The sequence below is a fragment of the Protopterus annectens genome, chromosome 12.part0 (genome assembly GCF_019279795.1).
Source record: "Protopterus annectens isolate FY-2018-M chromosome 12.part0, PAN1.0, whole genome shotgun sequence".
In the NCBI taxonomy this organism is placed as follows: domain Eukaryota; kingdom Metazoa; phylum Chordata; order Ceratodontiformes; family Protopteridae; genus Protopterus; species Protopterus annectens.
The window spans coordinates 514,841,432-514,858,490 of record NC_056746.1 but is presented as its reverse complement, the minus strand read 5'-3'; the positions used below and the strand labels follow the sequence as shown (position 1 = coordinate 514,858,490).

Genomic DNA, 17,059 nt, shown 5'->3' with positions numbered 1-17,059 from the left:
TTCCACTGGCTCAGGGGCCTTGAAGGATACCACACCAGTCTTGAGTAGTGTGAAGTTTGCTTTAGAGAAGTTCTTCACTATAGTCTTTTTTGTTTGGGGTGGGGGCGGGATGTGGATTTCCAGTGAGATTAGTTTATGATCAGATCTCACCAATGAGGGATATACTTCCAGTGTGGAGCATTTTGTCCCCATGTTTGTGACAATGAGATCTAGTATATTTTCTCCTCTCATGGGAACAGTGACTAGCTGTTCCATGGCATTTGAATTTATGAACTCCAGGAACCGTTGGGCTAGAAAGTTAGGGCTTGAGTAATGTTCCCAGTCTATATTCGGGTAGTTGAAGTCACCCAATATGATGGTGTTTGGAGATACATTTATACCCTCCAGTGTCTTCAGGAAGGCTGTGTGGGGTTCCTGAGTTTGAGAGGGTGGCCTGTAGCATGCTACAATTTGTAGAGCAGTTTTGCCTATGGTTAGTTGCACCTGGATGGTTTCCGAAGCTTAGTGCATTGCCACCAACCTGGAGGTGTGGGTATCCTTTATGAATATGGACACACCCTCCTTTTGTGGTGTGGTCCGGGTTTTGGGGCGGGCATGATATGAGGTAAAACCTAATAGTGCGGGGTGCTCTCAGGAGCCTTGAACCAGGTTTCAGTTACAGCACAGACATCGATGTTCTCCATACTGAGAAGGGCCTCGAGTGCGTGCATTTTGAGATTTAGACTTCTGGCATTGAGCAGCATTACCCTCAGTTTCTTCCCATTTTTGTTTTCTAGGGTGGTAGGTTTAGAATTTGAGCCTTGCCTAAAAAAGGCACTATGGGGGTGGCAAGAGCCTTAGCCAATATCCGGAATCCCAGGGGTGACAGGTGCAAGCCGTCCCTTGCGAAGCAGCGTGGCTTGTCAAGCATGTCATCCCAGGCAGACAAACACTGGATCCCCTTTGAATGACACCAGACATTAAGCCAATTGCCAAGGGGCTCTTCTCCTTTTTCTCCTTCTGGATGCATATACTTTTCCTTGTCTGTAGAGACATTCTGTTCATCCTGGGGCATTTCCAGTTCTGAGTGTCTGTATCTGTACGTCACCTTCATGCCCTATACTTTGTGCCAGGAGCATAGGTATGATGTTCGATGCCCATTAAAGTAGTAAAGGCTTTGGTATACTGACCAGAAGTTGGGCTGTCCTTAGCAGGAGATCCCTTAGCTTATGAATACTGCAACAGTGAAGAGAAGGACATCTACTGTTATGGCAAGATTCTGCACAACTGTACTTTATCCCAGTTCTTTTTATTAACCTCAGAGCTCAAGGATGCTTATGATTCTGTTTCATTTCCAAAAGACTCTAGGCATTATTTAAGATTTTGTTTTGTCTGGATTACATTTTCAGTTTACATTATTACCTTTTAGACTTTCCTTTTCTCCAAGGGTATTTACAAAATGCCTACTTCCAGTAGTTGCATTTTTCAAACTTTAGGAAATCCTTTTTTAGCCCTCCCTAGATGATTGCTTTATCTTAGCAGATACAGTTCAAGACACACAGACATCCCTTTTCTTCATTTTAAACCTCTTTCAGAAACTAGGTTTCAATCTAAACCTGAAGAAATCTTTAATTCCCTCTCACAAGTTATCTTTTTGGGGAAGCCTGTTGGATACTTCTTTCATGATGGCCTGTCTTTCTCCAGATATTTACAGTTTCTGTCTCACTTATCCATGACCACAGCAAGGGAGTTTCTCGGAATTCTAGGCCATGTGGCTTCAACTATCCTAATGGTTCCTTTAGCAAGACTTCATATGAGGATGATTCAGTGGTTCCTCAGTTCCATTTCGACTAACACAAGCATCTTTTGTCCTTTTCTAAACCAGTTATAGGTTTTGGCAAGAAAGGCTTCCTGTGCTGGGAAAATTAGATTCAGCTAAATCCAACTCTTCCTCTTTCCTCTCTCATTCCATCTCAGTCTGTAACAACATGTGTGTCATGATTTGCCTAGGGGATTGTTTCCAAAGGAATACATTTTCAGGGGATTTGTAATCACCATTTTGGGAAGAAATACATAATTCTCAAAGAAGTGATGGCCCTGATAAATGCATTAAAAGCTTTGGACCAGCTGTGGGCTCCATGATCTCTTTTAGTAATTACAAACACCAGAGTGGTGTGATACATAATAAACAAGGTGGAACCAGTTCTTATCCCTTGTGGAGACTAGCCTTTATTGCTTGGGAAGTGGCACAGTCTCTCACTTCAGGTAACTTACATCCCATCAGAGCAGAACATTATAGTCGAGTCATTAAGAAGATCTAGAACAGACACTCAGAATGGATATTACACCCAGTGGTCTTCCAGGAAATTGTCCATCTGTGGGGAGCTCCCCAAGTAGATCTGTTTGCCTTGATTCACAACAGACAGTTACAGAGGTGTTGTTGCAGGACCCCTTGCAAACAGGCCTGGAAAATAGATGCCTTTTCTTTCCCATGGGTGGGAATATTACTTTGTGTCTTCTTCCCCTTTTCCCTTGATTACCAGAGTTCTACTAAAGATCAAGAAAGAGTCTCCCAAGATTCTCCTGGTAACTCGCTTTTGACCCATATAACATTGGTTCTCCCTTCTCATGCACCTGGCCAGATTTGGATATAAAAATTCCCCACAGAGTGGACAAGAGATCTCTCATCCACCTCAACATCTTGACCCTAAACCTAACTAACTGTTTGAATGGCCATTTTTTTATCTGTTTTAGAGTCCTCTTTACAGAGGATGTGCAACAGATATTAAAGGGGACTAGAAAACCTAGTACTAGAAAACTGAACTTAGCTAAAAGGAAAATATTTTCATACAGGTGCCATACCAGATATCAGGACCCATCCCAGGCAGGGCACCACTGTTTCTCTAATACCTCTGTGAATTGCATGATTCTGGATTGTCTTACACTTCTGTCAAAGTTTACATTTGAGTCATTTCAGCTTGTCTGTCATTAGATCTCTACTTTCCTCTTATTTCCAGGTGAAGCACATCTTAAAGGTGTGTTACATTATTAAACCACCTAGGAAACAGATGGCTCCATTAAGGGATCTGAATTTTTTGGAGAAACTAACTTTACTTCCATTTGAACCTTCAGCTAGTAGTACTATAAAGCTCCTTACCTAGAAGACAGATTTATTTATTGTTCTGACCATTTTCTAAGCATTCAGTCCAGATGGTTATCCCAGGCTATTTATTTCTGCTATTCTCACCATGGAAAAAGCCCATCCCCCCAAATATTAGGGCATGTCGATCTAAAGCTATGGCTACTTCTGAGGCTTTTTTGGAAAGGGATGAACTTTAGAAGCATTCTAGAGACAACAACTTGGTCCTCAGTAGACACCTTCTCTGAACACTACAAAATTGATTCATTTCCCAGAGCCAGAACAGGATTTGCCAGGTCTGTTCCCCATAGTCTTCTGTATTCTGGTCCTGCATCCTCTACCTTTTCTGTCTAAGCTTTGGTAATTCTCCCATATTCCTTTATGTTACTGCCGCATTGACTAGTGATGAACATAGCACAGCTGTGTAAGTAAACTTGCCATAACAGTAGATGTTTGAATAGATCCCTGTTGTAGTACTAACATCCTGCCTCCATCACATTTCTTATTTTTGTTCTTAGCTACTTTTTCTTGGCTTGTTTGGAGTTCCCTTCTCCTATTTCTGTAATGATATAAAAATGCAAATTTGAATTTATCAGGACATGTCATATTTTCAGGTTACAGCTTACTTCAGTTAGAAGCAAGAAAGCTCTGATTTTTTTCAGATGTACCAGCACATTCTCATGGTAGAGTATACATTCAGTATGTGAGGAAGAAACCCCAAAACCAGATGCCCGATCCGTAGCAGGAAGTACCCCCTATAGCTTTATGCTACTGCAACAGTGATCTGTTTGAACATCTACTGTTAATGGTAAGTTTACTTACTCAGCTGTACTTTATACAACTAATTCCTCTCACTCCACTATAAAATATGACCTAGAACAACAACTTACTCAGATATCTCAGTTGCTAACAGAACATAGCCTAATCCTAAATAGCAAAAGAAAAAATCCATGATTTTTGATATTACAAGCAATTATCCAAGATCACCCATATCTGGCAAATTTACTGTATTAATTCTAAAAGCACTGAAACTATCCATAACTTCAAATACTTAGGAATCTGGCTAGATCAAATACTTAGTTCTCATTGTCATATTCATATGACCAAAGCTAACAACAAATATTTTTTTCTTTGGCAAACAAACTTCCAGTTTTTTTTTTTAGTGATGTGTTTTGCCTGCTGGTTTTGTCCTATATGCCCTTTTGCTTTCTTGTGTGTGTGCGTTTTTATATATATATATATATATATATATATATATATATATATATATTCACACACACAGACACACACACACACACACACATATATATATATATATATATGTGTGTGTGTGTGTGTGTATATATATGTAATATATGTGTGTATACATATATATATATATATATATATATATATATGTGTGTGTGTGTGTGTGTGTGTGTGTGTGTGTGTATCGTACACAAACACACACATATATATATATATATATATATATATATATATATATATATATATATGTATGTATGTATGTGTGTGTATGGCCTGAATGTGGTAGTAGGGTTATGTTGTACAACTGGAAGAAGAATTATTGGTTTCCTTTTTTGATAGTTTTTATTTTCATTATTTATTTTTCTGTGAGTGTATTGTCCAAAATGCCGGCATCAGCCTGCTTTTTTTGCTTTAGCGCTTTTGCATTTTGATTATTGGTCATTTTCTCTCTCTCTGTATATATATATATATATATATATATATATATATATATATATATACATACATACACACAAACACACACACACATATATACTGTATATACCATATGCTCATATGTGCACTTGGTAGATGCCAACATATCTCTCGGCTGTCCCTGATTTTACCTCCTATTTTTAGTTTGTTCCTCATAAAATTTATGGTTTTCTGGCACATCATTGTGAGTTAGTCACTAAATAATGAAAGACATTTGAGACTCAAATTTCAAATTCTTCGGAAAATGCATGCTACTGCAAAAAATGTTATTCTAGCAACTTCCTTGATATATAAGAACAGTATTTAAAATCTGTCCCTGACTTTCAGCCTTTGTCCACTATCTATCTATGTCTTTCGTCTTTTCCCGGTTAGGGGTCGCCACAGTGGAATCCTCTAATTATTGGCAGTGGAATTTTACGGTGCTAAGCTGCCAGCCCAACGTTCATTTTTTTTTTTTTTTTTTTGTGCCTAATTCTTGCAGTAAGGGGCTGAGAGCTATGAGTACCAGTTATGTTAAATCAAATTAAGGAAGTAATGAGGGAAACATTATATAATTGTTACATTATCTTTGCATGTACTTTACTTCATTTCAGCAATCGGTATTTAATGATATACTAGAAACTATTATTGTAAAACAGAATAAATATTTACATTAAAGACTGATTTTAAACTAGTAGTGTCAGGCAGAGGCAGTTTGCAGAAATTTTTGTGATGGTTTATGGCAGTTCTGTTTTTTTTTTCTTTGTTTGCAGGCCTTTCACTGAGGAGATATACCAGGAGAAAGAGAAACTAGAAAAGAACAAATAAAACTGGATGAAGAAATAAAACTGTCTGTCCATTTCATGTGATTTGCACTAAGAAGATGAAGCAAAATAGTTAAATTTTCAGAACACAGGGAAAGAGAACTTCTGTCCTGTCCTGCACACTGACACTTGGGAATACCATGGTTGTGTGAAATAATGAAGAAAATCTTTGGCTTTCAGACCTGTATTTTGTCGTCACAAATGTCCTTCAGAAGTAAAAAAAAAAAAAAAACAGAAAATCAATAACTCAAGATAAACTACCCTGACCCATTTCAAACTCTCAAGCTGATATGCTGCGCTGGAGCTTGATTGTGTTTTATCACATTGTCATGAGATTTGCAATGTTTGCAAAGTCTGGTCAATGCTCTAGGCATCTGAACATTGTCACGTACCTACCTGTATACTGTCAGGAATGTTGAGACTGGGAAGAGCAGGTCTTCTGGTTGCATTTTCATCTCCCTTTCCCTTCATTTGTCAGTACATCAGATGAAGTGTCTCTTAATCCCAGAGCTACCTTGCTGTGTTTATGAGTTACAGTGAATACTGAGGGAAGTGCTTTGTTAGCACTGAAGCTGTAAACTGTTTCACTGAGACAGCAAGATTGTCCAAACAATAATTATTTGGAACAGAGAAATGTACTGTTTCCCACTGCTACATTGGATTTCTTTTGTGTTGCTGTAATAGTGGTGTGTGTAGTTGGGGGATGCAGCACAAAACATGACATTCTTAATTTTCAAGTGACTGGATAATAGTGTGTCCTTCATTGCCACTGGTTTTGGATTTGGATTAAGGTGGTCCTATGTCCACCAACACGCATATATTTCCAGCAGTATGTTCTGCAGCATCTCATGGTATTTCTTCATTTGACTGGGTCTGTTTTATGCAAAATCTGTTTATGCAAGGCAAATTCAGCAAAAAGCCTCAAAAATATACACAAGTTAAATTCTATTGTGAAGTTTGTGCACCTTTTGGAGTTGGTTATATTGAGTAATGGAATGCAGAGGTAAGCATCTCTGCAATGGGTCTTTCCCCTCCCTTGTAAACATATCGTTATTCCTGAGTCCATTTGCTGGATAAAGCATTGGCTTATTAGTTATTAAAGTCTGACTGGGATGCAGAAATGACGTGTACTTTTCAACTAAGCTTAATCTCATGCTAGTAACAGGACTCATTATAAAGCATCACACATCTAATGGGCGAAAACCTGAAAAACAGATTAAACAAATTAACTGTAAATATTGTACCACTTCATATACAGTATACTCTGGGAACAACTACTCACCCACCTTAGAAACAGAGCCACCTGCACATGCCTCTCCCATCTCACAATAAGATAAGCCCTCCTGACAACACACATACCTACCCCCCCCCCCCATTCACATGTTAGCACTATTCAAAGCCATGTGTATAACTGCAGGTTAAACACTATAACTTTGTACATGTTCACTTAATACACCTCCCACTAAGTAGCCATCTTCCTCCATTACCACTTCCCCTTTTACTACTCCCCTCCCCACCTTTCTTTGCCTATCTCCTGCCATGAGCTGTCACTGCTCCCCTCTTCACTTATGTTACCCTCTTACCTACCCCCATAACTAACACTTCCTCCACTAAATTCTCATTCTCTTACACCTAACTAATGCCACTTTGAACTCATACCACTACCCCATTTCCCCCATAGCTATACTGCACATGTGAATGTATGATACAGTCTTAAACTGCATTTCTAGCTCAAACTTATCAACTCTGTGTTGTGGTGTTGTATTTGTTATTAATGTTGTACAGTTGTACTGTTGTTAGCAAGCCTCATAAATTGTTTTGCTTTCACTGCTCTAGTTTAATACCTCTTCATTTTTCTACAGTAACTCTGTGGCCTGTGGCTGAAATGGGTCCAGTATGGATCAGGCTACTAACTGGTCGAAAGTAATAAAATAAAATAAATGGTCACAGAAAACAACTTGTAGATAAGTTTGCACAGGCTTAACCATATTTTTTTAATGAATGCACTGTAATTCTACAAAGGGCAAGTTGTTAAAGCAAAAATAGCTAAAAAGGTATGGAAGGCAGTTTCCCAAAATGAGATGCTCAATTCTTAAACTTCAGAGCAATTGGGGAGTGTGAGCAGTGTATTGTATTTATTGTATGGCACAGTAGGTAGGTAGTAGGTCATCTTTTGGGAAAATTAAGGCTTTAACACAAAACCACCAAACCAGAAACCAAACAAAACACCAGTGGTATCCAGTAGTGTCAAAACACACCACAGGCAGCTCACAAAAAGTCTGACTCCAAAAGACCATACCGACAAGGCACCAGGTGGTTCCAAAAGTTTATTGCATCCACATTAACACACTAAAACTATTTTAGTGTGCTAATGTGGATGCAGTAAACTTTTGGAACCATTTGGTGCCTTGTCCGTACGGTCTTTTGCAGTCAGACTTTTTGTGAGCAGCCTGCAGTGTGCGTTGACGCTGTTGGATACTGTTGGTGTTAGAATTGATTCTTTCCTAAATCTGGTATATGTGTTATCAAAATGCCAATGTTTTCATTTTTGTTTGACTTTTCAGGGGCGTAACAAAGCACTGTTGGAATTTTGATCTCAGATAGTTAATGTATCTGTATATGTTATGTAGTTGCTGTTGTTTTATCTGCATTGTCATGTATGCACTGCTTTCCATGTGTCTTTCATATCTGACTTGTTGGCAGAACTTCAGCTTGATCTGAAAAAACAGACCAAAGTCCTTATTATTTTTATGGCACATTTCTTACATTTTCATTGACTGGAAATTTATAACTTGGGTAATAGAAAATAGTAAGGTTCCTGCCATTTGTTGATGGATTTCAGAAAGTTGCTCCCCACAGATGATATGCCTAAAATGATTGCATGTCACCCCCCACAAGTTCCTACTTTGATGTCACTTACAAAAGGAGGCTCATTATAGAAGAAGTAGGTTGGTGGTAGTGATACACAGCATTCTGTTGGAAGTAAAGATGAACGTAAAAGGCTGCTAAAACCTTAAATATGTATACTGAAAATGTTCAGATATAACATTGAGGAACATTTTCTTCAGCAATCACAATTCAGTACTTTTTCTTTTTTCTGTGATATCCCGCATTCAAGGATGCCAAAGTGGAGAGCCCGTACCAATGTACACCATGAAGTAACACACTATCAACTAACAGTTTGCATTCCCAGAGAACATTTTCTTTTCTTTTTGTTATTCACATATTTTATATATAAATCTTTCCTGCATTCCAATGCATAAATATCAGCAATAAACTAAGGGACTGTGTTTTATTCCCAGCCAAGGTTAGCACCAGGATTGCCTGCACTGTCTTACTGAAAAGTAAGGCATTAAATTTGTATAAAGACAGAAGGCGACTGTTACCCTGGTTGTCAGTTAGTCATTTGCAGATGAGGTTTCTACTCATGGATTTAATTTCACTGATTCTTAACTTGCTGATTGGTGCTTTTACTGCCAGTGTGGTTTCCATTAGAGCACTGACAGTGATACGATTTGTGTGGTTTGTTCTCTTTTCTGCATGGCTGTGTGATGGTGCAGTTAATGCAATTAATATGTTTTAGCAGAAGATTGTGGAATGTAGGACCCCTCTACAGAAAACAGCTTTTTTGTTTAATTTTGCATCAGGATGAAGCTTTGACTCTTTTTGTTTTTTATTTTTATTATGGTTGAAACTTCAGTTAGCATAACATTCAGTACGTCATAGAACCAAATGTGACAATAATCCCATTTAGTCAGCCCTTCTAAAAGCATTTAACATTCATTCTGCCCTCCATCCCTTTGTTCGCTCTTCACCTTTTTCCACCTCTCCCATGTCCTCTTGAATATTTGTCAATTCCGTCTCTGTCATCCATTCTATAATCAACAGCCCTCTCTGTGAAAAAGGACTTTCAGAGATCCAAGATAAAAATAGTCTCTACAATCTTCTACCAGTAGCGATTCCAGTCTTTCTGCCCTTCTGTTCAGAATGGTCCTTTCACATCTCCATAACATGGTGTTGTGCACCAGTGTCATGTATCACTATCTCTCTCTACTGTTCTCAGATGAGAAGAGTTCTACTTCCTCAAGCATCTGATTATATCCCTTTCCTTCCATCTCATGGATCTATCTGATAGATTTCTTCTGCATTCTCTCTGCCAGCTTGATGATCTTTTTCTTAGTTATCCTCCAGATCACCATGCTGTAGCTGTACTCCACATGTGGTCTGACCAAGGCCTTGTAGAGTTTAAGTGTTACAACTTTAAATCTGGAAATTAGTCCCCTCAGTATTAACCCTAGCATTTTGTTTCCTGCTGCCACTGCCCTCTCACTGTTCTTACTGTAGCACAGTAGTACTGCAGATCTACTTCCTGCTCCATTTCCATCATTTTCACTAACCCCAAGCTGATGCTTCACACAGGGTGGGTTGATGTGACCTATGACCTAAGTACATTTTTTTAATTTGTTTGCATTGAACTTCAAATGCCAGCTTTCTGTCCATGTAGTTAGCCTTTCCATATCTTTAGATGAGCTCTTCTCTCCATCTTCCTCCTCTTCTGCATCTATGGTTATCAGCAAGGAGGCTGATCTCTTTTTCTATAGAAATGTTTAATACCAAACAACTGAAAATTAGTAGACATAGTACTCCACTAGTCAGTTTCCTGATTCTTGACATAGTCCCTCAAAGCTCAACCATCCATATCCTATCACAAGTGCTAGATGGTTCAACCTCAGCTACTCAAATGCAAATTAGAGATAATTTTTATTTGGTATACTTCATGAGCAGGAAAAGTGTGATGTCCAGGAACTCTTAGTATGGAGACCAGCAGAAGGGTCCTCCTCATAGGGGTCTGTATTACGTTATTGAATCCCATTAACATCGAACACCACAACACTGACACACAAAGCCCAAAATGCAAATACGTCGAATCCCCTAAACCGCAAATTTTCAAATCACGAACCATCATAGTTGGCCAACACCACCGCGTGCTACATACTACAAACCCAAACATAATAAATAAAACACATACATACACAAACCAAACCCTACTTCTAACACTACATTAAATCTTACATACATTACTATCTATGCACTTACCTTAACCCGCACCCTAACCCTAAGGTCCGTAACTATCGCACACTTAGCCTACAGACATATACCCAAACAAAACAAATAATCCACACACATACAGTTAACAAAACCCTACTTCTAACCCTACACTAAACTTGCATACATTACCTATCTATGCACTTACCTTAACCCGCACCCTAACCCTAAGGTCCGTAACTATCACACACTTGCCTTACGGAGCTATACCGCAGACGGGCCAACCATCACACTTTGACATTTGGTGTTTCACGGTTTTGTACATTCGCCGTTACCGTAGTTTGTGCTTTACCTGTCGGTCTTCTGGTGTTCGATGTTACCGGGATTCAATAATGTAATATAGACCCCCTCATAGCCCAGGGCATAAGGCAGAGCATCACCACAAGTACAAATACTAGAGCGCAGATTGAAGATTGACCCCTGGAGATGAACTTAGTGTTTAGCCTGCTGTCGCACTATGAATATTAATTTATGCTGTTGAAGGCCTGATCATCCACCTGTCCTCAGTTGCAGTGGAGGATGTCTAGATTAGAAGACACATTCTCAGTTCTCACTGTGGTGTAGTATAGCCCACAGCTGTTGTGCCATCTTGTCCAGATGTTTAGATGCAGTCCATGGTCAATCAGCCTCATCCACAAGAGTAGTCTGTTGTGTCATTTAGTTCCATACTGATAGCACTCATGACAAAAGACATCCCTTTGAGATGACCTCCAGAACCTATAGGGCCAGAAGATCCCATCAGAGGAGGCTACATTTGGACATTCCACACTAGAATTTACATTTCAAGATTAGACATCAAACAGATATATTTGATGCCCGTTGTGAGCTTTTGTTGCTGGTGAAGAAGTGCAGTGTTAGGGAGTAGGGTCTGAAGCCTGCAACAATTTCAGCTCAGGCCTTCTTACCCAGCTTATGTTGCCTTTGGCTAGCAGGTGATCAGGTGCCATTTGCTAGTCCCCAGAGGTACTCCTGTGTTCAGTCACATACTCCTCTACGTGTGTGTGTGTGTGTGTGTGTGTGTGTGTGTGTGTGTGTGTGTGTGTGAAAGAGAGAATGAGAGAGAGTGATTGCTCCACTGGGTAGTAGGTATGGTGTTCTCTTGCATTCTGGATCATAACGTGACTCAGAAGATTTTGAAGACATTTTTTTACATGAATAAGTACAATGTTTCTTGCACTTTTTGCCCCCACTACCAGTCATCAACCCCCTCCTGGCCAGTCACCTCATTCATTCCCCATTACTGGGGCAAGGGTCACTGGGAGGGGTGGTCTAAGGTTTGCTGATTATGTCCCTATCTTCACTTGCACTTGACTAAGTTCCATGGAGGAGCATGCACTGGGCTGACTGTGGAGGACATCCCCTCATTTTTGCAAGGGGCATTCCCAGCAAACAGCTATGTCTCTCTAGGTTTGTTTGCTGACATGATCTTCATGGTGATGTTTGCCCTCCTGAGGATGTGGATGTTACAGTGGACTTTAAAGTGTTAGTGGCTTCTTAGCCACCATGTGATCACAGACCTGTTTCTAGGGATTGGACTTCTGTTGCCAGGCCTTGGAGCAGTTGGCAGTTCCCAACAAATCCATGGTGGTTCTTCCCTTTCTGCAGCCAAACCTATAGCAGGATCTAATAACGTAGACTGGGCTTATGGGCTGTGAAGCTCAGCTAGGTTTCTGCATGAAACAGGGAGTGTGATGCATCCTAGAGAGAGGATACCACTTCATCCATTTGGAGCTGAGAGAAGTTCTACTGATTCTAAAGTGGAGAAGAAATCACTTGTGGTTTCTGCGGTTCGTCATCATCTGGTAGGGCAACCAACCAATCTTACAGTATTTCTATAAGCAAGGGGATACAAAGTGTAACTCCCTTTACAGGGGAGCCAGTTCTCATATAACTATGAACAGTGGACAAGGGCATCACTTTCTCAATGGTTTGCATTCCCTGAGAAGTAAATGAACAGGCACATACTCTGAAGTGTTCCTTCAGTCCTTTATTGAAGCCACAGATTCAGAGGCAGGATCAGATCAGAGTCTTTTGAAGTGAGGCAGTCCAGTGATCAGTGTGTTTGCCGTCCAGAAGAATGTAGTCCTCCCTCTCTTCTTTTCAGTTCAGCAAGACAGAAAGCGATAACAGTGGATGCACTCTCTGTCCCACAACACTGGTATTACCACTTTGCATTCTTGCATTTACACAGTTTACACATCTCTCTCAGAGTTTTATTTATTTATTTGTTAACCAGGGTGGGTCACTGATCCACATGGATCTTTTTTTTTCAGATTCTGCCTAGAAGCACTGTCTGATTAAGTGACATGCTCAGAGTCGCACAGTATGCAAATGGAGGATAAGGGATTTAAACCATGGAGTACAGAAAACAGCCCATAACCATAATCCTCTACACTAGCTTCCAGAAAGTTCAGGGAAAAATGATTGAAACTCACAATGTAGTTACTGTAGTGACTGAGAAGGGTGTGATTTTAATGGAATTTAAAGTGTTAGTGTCTTCTTAACCACCAAGTTTTCATAGACCTCATTTGGCACAGAAAACCCAGTCCAAGTTGAAGGTGTGTTCCATAGCTGGAGTCACAGCCAGATCCAGTTCGGGGCCTGTTTTCTGATGCAGACCTCCAAATATCTGTTCCTGTCATGTTTCCCAGCTCAAATCACAGATATTAATAACAGTACTAGAAAGTCTTATACACAGCAGGCCAGTACATCAAGTTGGAAGTGGATCTTAATGTGGGTACAGGGATGTTCTTTATTGCCCCTGTCAGTCATTTTGAAGGTGCTCTCAATATGTTTTAGACAGACCTCAGTTATTCCATGGTAAGGATTCATACCTTATTTGTTTATGTGCATTGTGACCTTGTGCAGGCAGGATTGTGGCACATCATTGGCTGTTCCAGCAGATCTTTCTTTATTTGAAGAACCCCTCCCTTCTTTGGAGCTTGACTTCACAGGCCATACGTTTGCCTGTATGCTGTTTGATATGACTAGCTTGATAGCATTGATGATAATGAAAAAAGCCCAAAACCTTTGAATCACTGTCAGTACAGAAAAAGAAATCAGGCTGGAAATAATTCACCATGTTAGATGCTGATCAGTGATTTGGTACTGAGGGAGGTGTACTCAGGAAGTTAAAACTTCACCCAGTTTACACTTGATTAAGCACAGGGAAGTTGCTAGCCAAGTATTGGCTATTACTGTGATGAAATCTCACTTCACCTGATGAGTGCCTGCATCTAAGGCTAGCTTCAAGAGTGTCTACTGTAGACATCTGTGTTACAGTTACCTGGTCTTTGCACTCTTTCACAAGGTATTATTGTCTTGGCAGACTCAATAAACTGGCCTATATTCTAAAGTCAGTACATCAGGACTCCACTGTCTGAGCTATGTGCTTATGCAGTACTCTTTTTCCTGTTAGTATGGGAATAACTGCTAGGTACTTAGCCTAACAAATATGTGAGAGTCCTCAATGTTATCTGTAACAAATGCATTCTTGCCATATCAGTTGATATAGAAGAGGATCCTGCATAATGGGTCAGGAATACCCATCCCACCCTACATCTCCCCTGTAGATGACTTGCCTCATTCTTATAACTTTAGCATGCTCATACTATTATATTGCTTTCTGCAATAGTATACATGTCAGATTTTCATTGTTATTTTTTATTTGATTTGCAAGAAGGTGCTCCGTAATGGCATAAGGTGAACTGTCAGGGTTTGAAGACCTGTACTTATGTAGCCATTGTCTTGTATCACTGTGTGTAGCAGTATGGGCACAGACTCACGTGGGTTTTATAGATGAGAGTACTAAAAAGTGATTATTGGAGAAGATAAAAGTAGCCAAGGACTCATCAGGGAAGTCTTGTCATAAATCATCTGGCATGGTAGAAACAATGCACAATTTCATTTTGAATGTATAATTACTTTCAAGGAGCCTTTATGATTGTCATTCATACACATATATGTGCAGTCTTAACATTTTGATCCCAAAGAGTTGTGAGTCCTTGTTACTGGACCATTTCCAGAACATCTGTTTATTTCTTGATATTCTTCATTAGATCATTGTTGCAGTATCCATATGGGATATATCATGCCAGGGATACCTTACTTCTGGCCAGTTTATAAAGCTTTAGGTACCTTCCTCACATGTGAGTCTGCCATTGAGCGGATATGCCAATATAAGTGGATCATAAAGATGTGCCAAAACACAGAACTTTCTTGCTACTTGTCTGCATATGCAGAATCTTGTCAGATTTCTTATGGCACAAAATAGCTTAACTCATTCACTCCAGAGCAGCTTAGAAAAAGCTGCCTGCTTAATTCCACCATAGGAGCAACAATGCAGCCTGTGCTCATTTTCAGAAAATCCATTTGTAATACCATACAGAAACAAATGTTCATAACTCTTTAACTGTAAGAGCTAGACTAAAAATGTAAATGTGAAGGTTGTTCAGCAGACACTGCCCTTTCCATCAATGTAAATGTTGATAGTGCGTATCAAAGGCATTATTAAATATTTGGCAAGGAATGCTGATATTGCGCATATTTTTTACCTTTTTGGAAAAGCAAAGCACAATATCTTGGTCAGTGTACCATGTAGACCCATACAGTTTTATTTAATTTGTTCATATGAATGTCGGCTTTAAAATGATACCTTAACCATTACTGTGTGATGCTCCTTTATGGAGATATTCACAGAAATATGATTATATAATATTTCTCATAATTGATAAAGCATAATATCTCATCACCTGTAACAGACAGAGGCTACATATCAGTGTACAAGTTGTGTGTCTCAAAGTCAGCTTTAAAACTGATGCATTGCATCATTTGTGTCATCACCATGCTCCCTTGCAAAGATATGGCCATAATAATGAGAAGTATTGGTAATGTATAATTTTCATAATCCTACAAGACTAAACAAACTGTGATATCTGTAAACATGCACAGTGCATAGACACAGTTATTTTACCATGCTGTAAGGAGTAACACTGTCTTCAAAATGAGGTATTACTTGGCACACTGACATGTTCCCTTGCAAAGTTATTTACCAAAATATGAAAAAGATCATAATTTCCATAACCTAAGTCCGAAACAAACTTTGATATCTGTACATGTGTACAACATACAGGCACAATTCTTTTGCCAGGTTGGAACTATCAACACTGTCTTCAAAATGAGGTATTACTTAGCACATTCAGATTCTCCCTTGCAAAGTTATTTACCAAAATATGAAAAAATCATAATCTCCATAACCTAAGTCCAAACCAAACTTTGATAGCTGTACATGTGTACAACATACAGGCACAATTAATTTACCATGTTGGAACTATGAATACTATCTTCAAAATTAGGTATTACTTAGCACATTCAGATGCTCCCTTGCAAAGTTATTTACCAAAATATGAAAAAAAAAATCATAATTTCCATAACCTAAATCCGAAACAAACTTTGATATTTGTACATGTGTACAACATACAGGCACAGTTCTTTTACCATGTTGGAACTATCAATACTGTCCTCAAAATTATGTATTACTTAGCACATTCAGATGCTCCTTTGAAAAGTTATTTACCAACATATGAAAACAATCATAATTTTCATAACCTTAGTCTGAACCAAACTTTGATATCTGTACATGTGTACAACATATAGGCATAGTTCTTTTACCATGTTGGAACTATAAATACTCTCTTCAAAATGAGGTATTACTTAGCACATTCAGATGCTCCCTTGCAAAGTTATTTACTAAAATATGAAAAAAATCATAATTTTCATAACCTGAGTCCTAAACAAACTATCTGTACATGTGTACAGAATTCGGACCCAGTTGTTTTACCATGTAGACACATATCATTGTAAATATACACATTCTTGGTGTAGCCAACATACTGCTGAATGGGTACATGTAAAGAGAAAAAGCAAGGTAAGGACCGCCACTCCACTAATGAACCCAAGACAGGCATGGGACTTCAGTGGTATGCAAGGCCATCTGATCTGTCCAATACCTGTGCTGCCTACCCACTCAGACAGCTGATACCACTACAGTCTCCTTCAATGTCAGGAGTCTGCCTTACCTGTGCCTTTTCTCTTTACATGTGTTCATTCAGCAATGGACCTAAGGGATCAAGTTCTGGATTCTAAGACCTTCCTGTCCTCTAAACTCTACAAATGCCTGATAAAAGTAGAATAAAAAAAGAAGTATTGCAGGATAGTTACTGACATATTCGATTGTATGTGGTAGCACTCTTTTGAAACAGTTGTTCTTTCTCTGCATCTTCACCAGCTCCTTACTACAGTTATTTGCCAA

The 17,059-nt window shown here is 39.2% G+C and overlaps 1 protein-coding gene across 1 annotated transcript in view; it reads left to right on the top strand.

Moving 5' to 3' along the window:
- Window positions 1-7,470, top strand: part of PEMT (phosphatidylethanolamine N-methyltransferase) — a 1,144,274-nt gene extending 1,136,804 nt beyond the window's left edge. The window contains exon 5 of the mRNA XM_044088934.1: window positions 5,593-7,470. Within this exon, the coding sequence (XP_043944869.1) occupies window positions 5,593-5,647 (55 nt within the window). The 3' untranslated portion in view covers window positions 5,648-7,470. The remainder of the gene's footprint in view (window positions 1-5,592) is intronic.
- Window positions 7,471-17,059: the final 9,589 nt, after the last annotated feature.